Genomic DNA, 15,790 nt, shown 5'->3' on the forward strand with positions numbered 1-15,790 from the left:
TAGAAATAGTAACTTCATATGGTTGTGCAACTTCCCCGTTGTTATTCTTGGCACGACAGACGTAGTGAGAGTTGATGCTTGAGTGAATCTCTTTAGGGTTTCGCAGAATTAATGCGTTGTTCTCTACATACAGGTCCTTTGATTTGTCTAAAACAGAGTTAAGCTTTTGTATTTCTGTATTTTTATTCCTGGTTGTATGAATTATAAGGTCAATGTTGTGAATACTGACTATAAGGGAAGACCGTCTACAATCTTTTTCGTCGCTTTTAATCCCTGCGTTTGTACAGTCGACGTCAAAGAGATCTTTACGACTAACGTTACAAAAAAATATTTACACGATTTATTGTCATAGCATTTAGGTCGTGTAAACATTTTTTTGTTACTTTGGCTGTAAATTTCTCTTTGACGTCGACTGTACATGCAGATGTAGTGTTTTCCTTCGTATTTTGTGGGAAACGTTCGTATTTGTCATGCTACTTCAGTCAACCTCAGTACCTGCTTTTTGTACCGTGATTGATTGAAAAACCCTAATAGCAAGACACGTTCGTACGTTTCCGTGAAAATACCCACGAAGGAAAGTAATTGACCGAAGCGAAGCGAAGGTCTACGTTTTGACTCGGGCATTTTGCTTTCGTATGTCCGGATGTTCTCCTCTACAGGTCGCAATTCTTAACCGATTCTCGTGAAATTTTGTGACCGAATTTTATGACTAAATAAAATTTTTTTGTCAATCCGGTTTTTGGATTTTTTTTAAAATGGCGGAGTCGTGATACCTGGCGCCTAAACAAATAGTCGTATCGATATCATAAGCCTATTTTCTTTTTGAAACATGTTTACAGAGTTAATAGCAAAAAATGCAGAAAAAAATTATCGCTGGTTTAGGCGGTATTTAGATATTTAATTTTAACTAATTTTAATTTGAGAAGGAGTAGCTAAATTTGGTCAACCCATCTAAGAACTATTTGGCTCAGTTTGTAAACGTTCGCTTTTTCTGTTTGCACAGAGGGTCTGGGTTCGATCCCCAGTAATTGTATGCTGGGATATTATAACTTTTTGTATTTTTTTACACATAAATTTCGTATTGTTTTTCTTTAATTTACTATACACCGTGTTTTTATTGAATTCCGTTAACTTCGGGGTATAGTTAAGTACGTTTATAAGAACTAAATGGCATAGTTAATTTTCAAAAAAAAAATTTTTTTTTGTTTTCTTTTTTGTTTTTTTTTTTTGTTTAAAAAGTAATTAAATGTAGCATATAGCGTTGTTGTAACACGGGCATTACATTTAACTCAACCAAACAATTGAAATCTGTAACATATCAATGTCATTTCGTACATCAATCGACCGAGATTGTACTTAAGTTTAGTAGCAAATGTATGAACTCATTCTAAACACTAATCAATATGTAAGCCGGCCCTAAGGCAAGTGTACACGCTTGTAGAGGCCTTATAGTAAAAAAATAAATTATGGATTATCTCCGAAATGGACTTAATTAGAACATCGGTGTCTTTGAGAAAGTTACTTGATTTAAGCTCAGGAATGCACCCTTGAAATTAACGGAAATAAAAAAAAACACGGTGTATTTAAAGCTCTTAGCACCATGTTATTTCAAGCTCTGCTCGCGAGGTCTACAGCTCAGATTAAATGTCCAAAAATTCAGAAAATTTGTATCGCTGGTTTTGGCGGTATTTAGATATTTCGTTTTTACTTGAGAATGAGTAGCTAAATTTCGTCAGCTTTAGTAAGAACTATCATGGCGCGTTTTGCAAACGTTCGCTTTTTTTGTTTGCATCGGGAGGTCCCTGGTTCCATCCCCAGTAATCGTATGCTGCTACACAACTTTTTGTATTTTTTTATACTTAAATTTCGTATCAATTGTTGTTTTTTATTTTATTATTTTATTTTGAAAAGCGCGGGCTAAGCGTATTCGTTTAATTTTTGCAAGAGATGATGGCTTTTTGCGCTTTAAAGAAAATTTGATTCTTGAATATACGGCGCCCATACCTTTGGCCTCCATGCTCGTCTAGATGGCGACACCATTTTATATTTAACAATTTTTACTCATATCAGTAAAAGAACATGGGTCAAAATCATATGGCGTTCTAAAAATAAAAAAAATCATTTATCCATACATATATACATTTATTGATATTTTTTATTCATTTTCATTTTAATCCTGTATCGAAAGATGGCAGTAAATTTACAGCACTGATTTACAGTGACTACAAAATTTAGTATGACAATAACCCTCTACTATAGGGACCGTGCGCGTTGGAGGGTCTGCCATCTTGTGGCCTAAATCGGAAACATGTACATTGCCAAAGCAAGTTCTACCATCTACCGTTCTTGTAGGTACGTTTAACTTACATGTTCCAGGAGTCAATTTCCACTTACGTTAGCATGGGCGGTCACCATCCATAAATCGCAGGGGTTAACATTGCCTAGGGTAGTGGTCGACCTTGGGCTCAGGGAACTAGCTGTAGGTTGCTCGTACGTTGCGCTTTCCCGGGCTCAAAGTCTAACTAACATTATCCTAGAGCCTTTTAATTTGGATCGTCTCGCTAAAATTAAAAGCATGAAACTCCTTCTATTGCGACTCGAGGAGGAACAAAGACTGAAAAGACTGGCAAACCAAACGCGCACGAAGCTTCTCAGTTGCAGTTTACAGGCTAATTAAAAGGTAATGTTGGTTCCCTAACATAAGTAGAGTTAGACCAAGAAAAGTCTGCAGAGATTTTGACACTGGCACAAATAACATTGGCACTGCGTGTGCTGTCAAAATCTCTGCAGACTTTTCTTGGTCTAACTCTATCCACTTTTCTATACAATTAGTATGGCGACGTGGATACTTAAGTTGGGGCACCGACCGTACACTGACATCGGAATGTAATATTTTTATCATGTTATTTAGTAGTCATCGTGCGTCTCGCTTGCGCCAATACATGTACGGACAAGAACCAGCGAAATGCACGATAACTAAATGACATCAGTTAGACGTCATTCTGATATCAGTGTACGTTTGAATTGGCCTGTTAGCCAAAAATTGTTTCGTATGTCCATCTGTTCTACTCTACTGGTCGCATTTCTAAACCAATTCCCGAATTTTGTAAGCAGGTTCGATAGTTAAGGTTTTAATTGTCAAATTAGATTCTCTAAATTCTTCTAAACAACGAAGCCATACATTTACTCAGTTTTAAGCTCAGCTCGCGAGGTCTACAGCTCACAGAGCCACTAGTTATAGGTAGGGTCGGGTAGAGTAGAATGATTGAGCTCTTTCATTCTGACTGTCATCATAGTAACCTGTCACATCAATAAGATGATGGTTTAAACTGCGTCTATATTAAGAGTGCGGCACTTCTGACTGTATCTGAGCGACAAATACCTACCTAGACAAATATGACAGTTATTGCCCTAAGACGGTCTTCCCAGTAGGTAATTAATATATATGCCGCTCATCTTCACATTAGTACCATATTTTTATCTTCTAGCCGCCCAGAGACCTATAAAAAGGTCTCCCGTTCCATTCTTTGTTTTGACAATTACAATTTTCCTGGCAAGTTTTGAAATCTGGGCGCATAGAGGCTATATACGTATTACTGAATCGCGATTAGAAAGGGATTGAGATAGCTGTCAATCCATATTGATTTTGACGTAAGTGTATGGAAATCTGTTATTTCTAATCCCTTTCTGATCGCGGCATGATAATACCTCTGCCAACAACTTTGCCGTCGACCTCCCATTGGATGGTGGGAGTGGGGAACCCTAGAGCGGCACAAGGCAGTCTCATGGCTACGTCGCCTTCCACGCCAGAGTACTCGGCGGTGTTGGGCGGGGTGAACACTATCCGCGGTGGGCCTGGGACACAAACAATATGGAATGAGATAAGAATTGGTTGGCGTTTATGTTGCAATGTTAATGTTGGACCCGGGTATGTCCTTAAACTACGTCCAGGACCCGGGTATGTCCTTAAACCACGTCCAAGACCAGACCACCGGTGGACGGGCAGCAGCGTCCCTCAAATTCGGTGTACTCGACTCCGATCGCCAACCCGCCTGCCAAGCGTGGCGATTATGGCATTTACCCCACGAAGGCGGAGGCCTATGTTCAGCAGTGGACGTCTTATGGCTGAGATGATGATGATGATGAATGTTGCAATATCAGTCTAGTGAATGCGTTAAGTAGACAGGCAGGGTGGTGTATTTCCATATCTCATGATGTACACAATTCATCACTAGTGAGAATTTTGCCCCGAAAATGTTAATCGGGAATACATTGGAAGATTGGAACAATGCATCTGAACATAAAAAAAAATTATAACCTAATACTCACTTTGCAAGTCAAGAGTTACAGTATATTCGTCCGTAGCTTTGACATTCCTCGCAACGCACTTGTACTGATCGTTGGTCTGAGCTGAGGCCAAGTGGTAAACTTCGTCCGTGTTTGGTAGCGAAGTGAACGTGCTCGCGCCTTGTTTTTTCACGTACCACGATATTTGGGGCCTAGGTTTGCCTGCGGTAATTCTGCAAGTAAAATGATTTAATATTTTTAATAAGGTGCAAGATTTCGGATACGTCATCACCAAACTTAAATGGAGCTGGACGGGACATGTTGCTAGGCAGAGTGACGGCAGGTGGGCCAAAATGTTAACGGAATGGTGGCTGCTTTCAGACGAAAGAAGTGCCTGGCGTCTGTTGGCTCGACATTCTGAAGATTGTGGGTCACTTCTGGATGAGATTGGCTCAGGACCGGGATAAGTGGCGTATGCGAAGAGAGGCCTATGCTCAGCAGTGGACGATAAACGGCTGATATGATGATGAATGACCAAGTATAGGTAATTTGGAGTTCCTTCTACAATCACAGAACATGATTTTATTCGGTAGAAAACGCGCGTATGACAGAGCTGAAGTTTCTGACAGGCATATTGGACGAACTTTACACAGTTTGGTAGTATAGAAGTTAAAATACTCAAGTACTCTACCTGCAGTTTATGTCGACCGATGCGCCTTCTTTAACGTGCAGAACTGACGGTGTTTTGGATATTGCTGGGGCCACTGCAAATTAACACATTCGTTTTCAAGCGGAGGAAGTAGTACTTTTTGGTTTAATCCTAGCTGTCGTAAACGTAGTAAGAGGGACATTTAATGTAAAATTTCATGTAAATTTATTTAGGAACTTACAGAAATTACGAGTGATTTCAGTAGGGAGTTTTGCTTTGAAAATTTAAAAACTGCTCTTTCACCACATCACCTGGCATTTACCTGATTGTATTGGCGTGACCGGTGTTTTAGCAATGCGTTTCACCGTGCTCCCACCGTTTTTCGATGTTCCAACTACCTGAGAAATTACACACTCAATTAGTAACTTTATTTGCTATTTTATTGGTTACTTCAATTCGGAGCTCGCCGGTTCAACCCCGGATCCTACCAATGAGTTTTTTGGTACTTATGTACGATACATTATTTTCTGATCGTGAGGAAAGCGGATTAATCCCAATAAGGCCTAGTTTCCCCTCCGGGCTGGAGGTCAGATAGATGGCTGTCCTCGGAACCATAGATAAAAACCGGGACAGCGATATGAAGATGATGATGTGTAGGCGTAGGCTACTATTAATGAAGTCATCATCATCAATGGCCACTGAATCCCTGACGGATGATTGTTGCAACGCTGTGTCAAGAGCGGTTGAGGTATGAAGTAAGGAGTAGAAAATCAATTCGTTTTGTTTCCATGACGATTTTCATTGGGATCAAGATCAAGCCAGATTGGGAGACTCTCGAGCATAATGATAAGATACGTACAACGATCTTAAACGTATGTTCTGGTGACAGGAACATGTCGGTCTTGTATATGTCTCCTTGTACGTTTGTCAGCGGCAGCGTCCTGACGACATGGTCGCTCATGTCCAGGAGCTCCACCTCGCGGATGAGAGCGGAGTGCTTCTCGTCTTGCACGGACACCATTAGGAGCGTTGCGACGGCTGTTGAAAAATACAAATTAGAGTCAGGGTTCACTGGAGAACTCCAGTACGGATATGATGGTCGTTGTTGTCTACGTGATAGCGTGATATAACATGCAGTGCCCGCACCTTTAATCGCGCGGTGTTAATAAACGACGATAAATTTATCCATCATACACGTAACACACGCCTATAGGAGTGTTCCGCGATGTAGAAATATTTCAATGGAATACATTCTGTGTTTCCGTTTCACTGAGATCATTTGAAGCGGTACAGCCTGATGAAGGGTGTGAGATTGTAGATGAGATCGAGCTAATGAAAGTTTGGTCGATAGTTCGCTAAATCTAGCCTTATCCACAAGGCTCCTGGAAGAAACTAAGCTTAATTTAGATGATTGTTGGGAGAAAGGTGATCCTACTTCCTGATAATTCAGTCCGAATGCATCAGTTCAGATCAGTTCTCCTTCACCTGACGGAGATTTTAGGGCATAACTTTCTTAACCCTCATAAAAACAAATAAATGTGAAAAATACGTGCTTTATCAGAGTTCTTCGCCATTTTGAATGCAAATGTTTGATAATTTAATGAAAATTATAAATAAAATAGGAACGCTGGTTTCTACCTGTAGTGGGTTGTGTGTCAGTAGCCATCATGTTAGTTTGCACTGTAGTGGAGAAGCCATGTTGGAAATTGAAGTCGGTACGTCCGAACACCATTATGCTGACTTGGGAGTTGCCTCTCACCTTCGCTTTGTAGGTGCCGGGAACTAAATTTGTAAGTTTGGTGACCTAAAATGTAAAAGAAGAAAGATTTTGATTAAGATTATACCTAATATCCCTATAAACTCCATACTTAAAATATCAAATGGCATGAAAACCTAGTCTTGACTTTAGTCAACGTGCGAGTTCTATCTATTCTATGTTGTTTCTCTCTTGTTGGTTATTTTTATTACCTGTTAAGATTTTATCGCCTGACGGTCTCATCGGGAGATCAGCGCTGGAAGTCGCCAGCATTATCGTGATACTTTTTTCTTCCAATGTTTTTTTGGATGCATAATTTTCTACCTCTATTATGTTTGTGTTACGAATAAATTCTATTTGTATTACCTTCACATTCTTCGTCCACGTAATTTGCGTGCCGGTTTTCACGCGGGAGTTCGGGTCATAAATCTGTAGAACCACATCCGTCCCAGAAGCTGACACCACAGCGTACTCCGTCTGCTCGTCGATTGTGAACTGAAATAATGGTATAAAAATTCAATTTAATCATAGAATCTGCTCACAAAATTTCACGAGAATCGGTTGAGAATTGCGACCTGTTGGGACATCCGGACATACGAAAGCAAAATGCATTAGTCAAAACGTAGACCTTCGCTACGCTTCAGTCAATGAATGTGTATTTACGAGGAGAAATATTTTTAACAAAAAAATACTACACAGAGAGCCCTGTCCAGTCATCAGATTTTAGTTTGATGAGAATACATTTCCAAGGACAATACAATTTTCTAAATAGGTCTAGATCCAGATTTCTAAATAGAAATAATGGTACCTTTTTTTATCCGCTTAAACTTTCATAATAATACCATCCTTCAATTCATTCTAGAGTTAGACCGTAAAAAGTCTGCAGCGATTTTGATAGCCCACGCAGTAAAGTGTCATTTTAAACGTTAAATTTCTATGAAATCATGACGTATAAATAACATTTACACTGCGTGGGCTATCCGGGCTATCAAATCCGCTGCAGATTTATCGGTGCGACTATAATTAAAAAAAATTGTGGTTTTCCGATACAAATAAGTAGAAATACCCAAATTACAGGATTAGTAGGAGGGACATATTTTCAGATGATAAAATTTAATATATTTAGTAGGTAAATAACTAAATAGGAAGAAATATTTTAATTTTAGTTTAGTTTTTAAATTTTTAATTTATAGTTAGTTTTAATGATATTGTAAAGTATTAGTTTTTAATCTGCAATAAATTCATCATATATCCATAAAAAAGAAAAAAAAAAAGGAAGATTGGTAGTTTAATATGTATTTCCAAACATAAATAATTTAAACTCCAGGAAGGATAAATTAAATAATGCGTAATATAGTTATTGCGGTAGAGATACACAGTCATTATGGCATCATCGTTGATTTCTACAAAACGGGGGATCAACAGTTAATTGTATGTAATACGAATGGTATTTTATTACCAATTACTTTAACGAAAAACAGAAAAAGTTGAACACATAATTTGTATATCTTGACTTTTTTGGATTCATCCCGTTCAGAATCTTAGATATCATTAAAATTATTGCCTCAGAATTGTATATGTCGGCGGCCGATCGTAAGATCAGGCATACCGTGAAATTCCTAGGCATATCGTGAAACGTGATCTTTGACTCGTTCCCTGAGTCGACGGAGCCCCGCGTGCGGGGCTCCCATTTCTGGGCAGTTTGCCCTTCGGGCATCTGAAGCAACCTAACGAACCTATCCTACCTATATATTGGTTTAATGTGACTATCGTCAAAACATTACACAGGAACATTACGATCGGCCCCCAACATATATAATTTCACTTACAGGTACATCTTTCCATGTATTTGCAGGGACAGTCGCGACCGCCACCACAGTCCTGTCGCCCTTAATGGTTTCCTTTACATCCTCGATCACCTTAAATAAAAAAACTTAAATTTAAATAATAAACTAGGTACATTAGGTAAACTACCAAGTGGATAAAAAAACGTAAATTTAAATAATAAACTAGGTAGATTAGGTATTAAACTACTAAGTGGATTATTACTGGAATCAGTTATGTATCGCTGCCATACATGACCCAATTTTTTTTTATTAAGCTATGAGCTTCATCACATCTGATATAATTTGAGTAATTCTAAGCATTTCTAGCCTGGGAGGCAAAAAGAAGCGTGCGTCTAGTCGGGGAGGGTGGGGTACAATGCAAGTGTCCTGACTGACTGACTGATTCATCAACGCAGAGCGGAAACTACAAAAGATAGAAAATTGATGCACTCTAAATTACATTTATAAATTGTATAAGAGATAAGAAGCAATTTTGAGAAATTCAACCCCTAAGGGGGTTAAAAAGGAGATGAAAGTTTGTATGGGGTTCAAGTTTTATTTTAAGATAGGAATTTGAAACTTAGTAAAAAGATATATTGTTAAAATACAAGAAAACTAATTTCAGCGTTTTTGAAAATTCATCCCCTAAGGTGGTGAAAAACGGGTCGAAAGTTTGTATGGATATCAAAAAAAATTTCGAACGCGGGACTTGAATCTATGTATTTGGGGATATTATTAAAAGACAGGAAAAGTAATTTCAGCGTTTTGTAAAATTCATCCCCTAACAGGGTTAAAAAGGGGTTGAAAGTATGAATCCATTACAAATCCGAGTAGACGCACATTTCTTATTGCCTCCCAGGCTTGAAATGCTTAGAATTACTCAAGGAACATATGTGATGAAGCTCATAGCTTAATAAAATATTTTTGGGTCAACTTTATAACTGCTTCCGCTATATTCAAGTTTGCGATCCGTAACATCACAAGCTATTCAAGCCGATATAAGCCAAGTCCAAAAGAAGAGAACTGGCGACGCAGCGCCGTGTGTTATATTACACGAACTATTTGGGACCATGATGTTGAACAAGAATAAGGTTTATCTGATCACTGACGACCGGTCTGGCCTAGTGGGTAGTGACCCTGCCTATGAAGCCGATGGCCCCGGGTTCGAATCCTGGTAAGGGCATTTATTTGTATGATGATACAGATATTTTGTCCCTGAGTCATGGTTGTTTTCTATGTATTTAAGTATTTATATATTATATATATCGTTGTCTGTGTACCCACAACACAAGCCTTCTTGAGCTTACCGTGGGGCTTAGTCAATTTGTGTAAACAAACATGTCCTATAATATTTATTTATTTATTTATTTATTTATTTATTTATTTATTTATTTATTTATCACTAAGCACTCCCGACTTTACACATTTTACGAAACAGAACCAAGCATAAATATAAATTGTCTCGTTCAGTGATGGGTTTCTTAGTTACAATTCTGTCAGTTCTACTGGCGTGCCCTGCATGGCCGCATCACTGCTCGGAGCTGGATCTGAGCGATGCGACAGCCAGGGCTGTCAACACAGCTGCCTACTGGGTATCCATCGTATAAAAAAAAAACCTTGACACGAAAAGAAGAAGAAATTATGCCAGAATAGGCTCAACGGGGGCTATTAGTAAGTGGGTCCATGGGTCCAATAAATACCTGGTTGACTTCGCCTTTATCGACTCTAAAGACTTGTCCGCTACACGCCGTTGCTATCTTGTGGTAAACCTTGTATCCTTCATCAGACTCTCGACCGCAGGTGATATCAGTGATGATTATAACGACCTGAAAGAATAAATTAATGTAAATTGTTTTTTGCTGTTCTTTGTGAAATCAAAGCCTTGAAAATTTACAGAATAAAATACAAATATGTTGTAGGGTTTAGCCTTACCTGAATTTGTTTCTCTTGACACATAGTCTTGATCTCTTCAAACTTATTGTGGTCCTCTGATGTGGTGTCAGTAAATACATACAAGTAAGAGCCTTGGCGACTCTCTTCCAAGCCCTTCTTGATACCCGACAGGGCGACCTCTAAGCAGTACGCAGAGTCTAAAGTAATTGAGTCTAATGCCTGCTTTAGTTCTCTCGCATCGCGGGTCTTTTTCCTAAGTATAGCGGCTATAAAAAGAAAATGCCTACATAGAAATATTTGAAAATATACACGTACGGTCAAGCGATATCAATTCAGTACCATTTCATACCTTGTCGCGGTGACAATAGCTTTCTGCAGTTCGTTTTTTAGCATTTTAGTAAAAAAGGTAAACAATCTTGACTTTTCTTTTTATTGAAAAACATTTTTGAATGCTTAATAAAAACGAACTGTAATATTAGATTTCTTGCTTCCATATTCATTGTTACATTTGTTACTGTGATAAGGTACCAAATGGTACAGAAATCAAGTTCCTTGATTGTATAAGATTACCAGGGTTAGTAGAAATTAAAAATAATGCATATTATATATTGTAATATTAAAAAAAAACTGATTAATGACATTAATATACTATTATCTGTAAAATTTACATTTTAGGTCACTTTAAGGAAAATTTCGTTAATACCTACATTAATATCTTTTTCTCGATCATTTTTACTTTACCTTCTGTCATTTTGTCAACTCGTGGTTAAATAAAAACATAATTTTGAATTCAGAACATGATAAAGGTACATTAAGGGCCCCCCCACATCTGGCGTCTTTCGAGCGTCGGCGTCTACAATTCTATGGCCGACGTCGACGCAACGTCGACGCAACTGCGCAGCGACGTCATTTTCCATAGCGCTGACCAGACGCCGACAGACGCCGACGCTCGAAAGACGCTAGATGTGGGGGGCCCTAAGTAAGTAATATTTATGTATTTTGAAATCATGAGTTAGGTACATAAAATTAATTTGATGTAACATTTTATTACTTTCACAAAAAACTACCTACTAATATAAGATACATTAATAATTTTAATAAATAATACAATAAAAAAACTTACATGGAAGTTTTGGGTCGCCATGATTTCTGAATGTCACCAGCACTATATCTTCAATCTGACTCGACTTTTCCCTCAAAACAATATCAACAATAGATTTGGCGGCATCTTTTACTTGCGAGATTTCGTCGCCCATAGACGGCGAGTTATCTATGACGAAGGTCAGACTGTTCTGACCGCAAGACACTTGGGCTATTAGGAACACTAACGGGAGAAGTCTGACCGCCATCGCTGCTGCGCGGTCGGGAGTGCGCCCACGCAGAGATACTGCGCTTATATATACGGGGCGATGACGTCATTGATTTTCCATAATTAAGTTACGATATCTGGGAGACCGAGCTTTGCTAGGAAAATATAAGAACTCAAAAATGCGCGTTTTCTCAGAGATAAGACCTAGCTAGATCGATTTATCGCCCCCATATATTTTTAATTTTTATTATGGAAAAATAATGACGTCGACTATACTATAAGCAAACATGGCGATGATAAGAATACGCGGAGAATCCACGGGGCGCATGAATCACGAATAGGTCAAGCGACTCTAGATATAATAAATATTTTTTTAATAAGTAGATCCCAAAAACGTGAAACTAGGTTAATGTATCTTCGACCTGAACCATAAATAATATAGTCATATGCCTTATGGGAATATAGTTCAGAGCCGGAAACCGCTACCAACTTTTAGTATGTTGTTGGGCATGGCATTGGGTCTCCAAAACTGCCGGGAGACGGCGGCGCCGGCCATCTACTTCAGCGGAATGACGTCATCAAAATGACTCCCGCTTCGTTGCGAATATTGCATACTGCACCCAAACTATGCATAGCACATACACGTGTGGGGTATTAAATGAAAGCCAATTAAATAAACTATATTTTATTCATACAAAGTGTATCAAAATATGCAACAGTTTAAGAGAAATTTACAAAATAATAAAAATTACGTAAAAAAATATTCGATTTTTTGGGTTTTACAACCAAACCAAAAGTCGGACGATAAAGCAATGTACTACAACATTAAAGATGACGTCTCAAGCCATACACTGATATCAATAAAATCAAAATTGGACCAAATATGTGGAAATTATGCATCAAAATGTAGATATTTGCCCATACAAATGCATAAAAGTTAAAAAAATCCAAATTGGTCATTTTCAGGATAATCCGCATAAGCTTCTAGTATGTTATTAGCAATATGACCTGGATTCTAAAACTGCCGGGAGACCATCTCTGTTGTTCCTCAGTTACAAATAATGACGTCATACAAATAATCACTGCCGAATTTCGTAAAATGTCAATTATCGCTATACCACGAGTCTCACATACACGTGAGTTACATGTAATGAAAGGTTATTGAATGTATTATGATTCACCTAAACATTATTTGTAAAAAAAATGTACGGTTTAAGAGCTAGAAACAAATAAATACCACGTTTTATGGAAAAAGTAGATGTATATCAATTTATAGCTAAACTAAAATCGTCAATAAAACGTTGCATATAACATTTAAAAAACCAGTTATTCAACTATACATCACAGTTTAAATTTTACATTTTCGATAAAAACTGTGGAAGTTGTGGAAAAAAAACTAAAGCGCGCCAACAATTCTACCTTAATGCGCTCATATTATGCAAAGATTAGTTCTAATTATCGAGTATTAAATGAAAGAACATTACATGAAATACATGAAAACGACATTTTCGAATGGAACCATAATTAAAAAAAAAAATAATTTACTTGATAAGTAAGCAAAATACTGTTTCTTTAAGTACATATTCTCCTCGTTTCAAAGTCGGTTAAAATGTGGTTTTTGTGACCTGGGCTACAAAGACAAATAAATTGACACCTCATTTATCAAAATCAGATCAGTTGTTTCATGTAAAAAATACATAATTACATACGTAGACAGCAGTTCCTGCTGTAGTCGCAGTAAATATTAATATGAAATAGACTCTTATTGTCATGGCCTAACGCTACATTATTAGAGAAATGTAAAGTTACATGCCAGTAAGTAGGTACATGCCTAATACAAAATGCCTTATCGAGGTAAATGCCATATCAGTTCAATTAATGCGATACATAATTATATATTTAAGCCTCGATTAGCCTTATACATACATACATCACTGGCTCAGTGACCCAAAGCAAAGAGGATCTTGGCCTCTGACACAAAAGAGCGTCACTCTGCCCTATTCTGCGCCACTTCGCGCCAGTTGGGTATTCTTATAAATGTGGAATCTTGAGTGGTGCAAGGGTTTCAAGGCTGAACTGAGAAGGCTGGCAGAATTTTCCCTCTGATCCACCGAAATACAGGTCACCCCTCTGGTCATTCGAAGCCTCCATAAGGCATCTTGCTAACTCATCGAGGCGACGCCCGCTAGGCCTGCTAACATCTACGGCCTGAGGTTTTCAACGTTAGATGCCAAGCCACGCCAGGCCATAATAGTAAAGGTCTAATTATTGAATTTTAATTTTTTGTCCGACTACGGCAGAATTTGCTATCTATGAGTGCATGTGTAGGTACCGTTTGCATGAAACTACTGAACTGATTTTGATAAATTAGGTGTCAATTTATTTGTCTTTGTAGCCCAGGTCACAAAAGCTACATCTTAACCGACTTTGAAAGGAGGAGATTAGGTATGTACTTAAAGAAACAGTATTTTGCTTACTTATCAAGTAAATTATTATTTTTTTAATTATGGTTCCATTCGAAAATGTCGTTTTCATGTATTTTATGTAATGTTCATTCATTTAATACTTGATAAATAGAACTATTCTTTGCATAATATGAGCGCATTAAGGTAGAATTGTTAGGGCGCTTTAGTTTTTTTTCCACCACTTCCACAGTTTTTGTCGGAAATGTAAAATTAAATTGTGATATATAGTTGAATAACTGGTTTTTTAAATGTTATATGCAACGTTTTATTGACGATTTTAGTTTAGCTATAAAATTGATATACATCTACTTTTTCCATAAAACGTGGTATTTATTTGTTTCTAGCTCTTAAACCGTACATTTTTTTTACAAATAATGTTTAGGTGAATCATAATACATTCAATAACCTTTCATTACATGTAACTCACGTGTATGTGAGACTCGTGGTATAGCTATAATTGACATTTTACGAAATTCGGCGGTGATTATTTGTATGACGTCATTATTTGTAACTGAGGAACAACAGAGATGGTCTCCCGGCAGTTTTAGAATCCAGGTCATATTGCTAATAACATACTAGAAGCTTATGCGGATTATCCTGAAAATGACCAATTTGGATTTTTTTAACTTTTATGCATTTGTATGGGCAAATATCTACATTTTGATGCATAATTTCCACATATTTGGTCCAATTTTGATTTTATTGATATCAGTGTATGGCTTGAGACGTCATCTTTAATGTTGTAGTACATTGCTTTATCGTCCGACTTTTGGTTTGGTTGTAAAACCCAAAAAATCGAATATTTTTTTACGTAATTTTTATTATTTTGTAAATTTCTCTTAAACTGTTGCATATTTTGATACACTTTGTATGAATAAAATATAGTTTATTTAATTGGCTTTCATTTAATACCCCACATGTGTATGTGCTATGCATAGTTTGGGTGCAGTATGCAATATTCGCAACGAAGCGGGAGTCATTTTGATGACATCATTCCGCTGAAGTAGATGGCCGGCGCCGCCGTCTCCCGGCAGTTTTGGAGACCCAATGCCATGCCCAACAACATACCAAAAGTTGGTAGCGGTTTCCGGCTCTGAACTATCTCTGCGATCGTTTCCCATAAGGCATGGCACTAATAGGTAATTTGACCAAAAATGTCTCGATCAGAATTTAGAATAACTGTCTGAGCTCGAAAATGAGTATGTGATCATCCCCTTCGAGATTTTTTGTTAAATAGGGAAACAGGTTTTCCAATTTAACTTATTGGCAATAAGCCAGATCATATTTAATTGCATATTTATTATATAGGGTGGCTAATGAAAACGGAACGGGAAATGGACGGAAATTAAGAACGAGGTTTAGCCCCGAAATCGCGAAAAAAAAAATTGTTATTTCATACCGGGTGTTGCCTGTAATATGAGCAAAAAATTTAATCGTAGGCTGTACTCCTCATATTGACCAACATTTGTTCAGCGACTTTTAAAAATTACTTGTGGTTTGATTTTTAATACACTTTAAAGTTTATTCTAAGACGCAATGTATTGCGAATTTTGTTATGTTTAAGGCGTGACAAGCAACGTCAATCACAATGATAATGGCGTGGCG

The 15,790-nt window shown here is 37.6% G+C and overlaps 1 protein-coding gene across 1 annotated transcript in view; it reads right to left on the minus strand.

The window, feature by feature from the left end:
• The window catches only part of LOC134670899 (hemicentin-1-like), a 28,173-nt gene extending 16,410 nt beyond the window's left edge, over positions 1–11,763 (minus strand). The window contains exons 1-12 of the mRNA XM_063528718.1: positions 11,535–11,763; positions 10,451–10,677; positions 10,219–10,344; positions 8,522–8,611; positions 7,059–7,187; positions 6,575–6,740; positions 5,796–5,974; positions 5,259–5,334; positions 4,979–5,051; positions 4,330–4,520; positions 3,709–3,855; positions 1–147 (exon numbers count right to left, since the gene is read on the minus strand). Of these exons, the coding sequence (XP_063384788.1) occupies positions 1–147; positions 3,709–3,855; positions 4,330–4,520; positions 4,979–5,051; positions 5,259–5,334; positions 5,796–5,974; positions 6,575–6,740; positions 7,059–7,187; positions 8,522–8,611; positions 10,219–10,344; positions 10,451–10,677; positions 11,535–11,760 (1,777 nt within the window). The 5' untranslated portion in view covers positions 11,761–11,763. The remainder of the gene's footprint in view (positions 148–3,708; positions 3,856–4,329; positions 4,521–4,978; positions 5,052–5,258; positions 5,335–5,795; positions 5,975–6,574; positions 6,741–7,058; positions 7,188–8,521; positions 8,612–10,218; positions 10,345–10,450; positions 10,678–11,534) is intronic.
• Positions 11,764–15,790: the final 4,027 nt, after the last annotated feature.

This window comes from Cydia fagiglandana, chromosome 14 (genome assembly GCF_963556715.1).
Source record: "Cydia fagiglandana chromosome 14, ilCydFagi1.1, whole genome shotgun sequence".
NCBI lineage: Eukaryota > Metazoa > Arthropoda > Insecta > Lepidoptera > Tortricidae > Cydia > Cydia fagiglandana.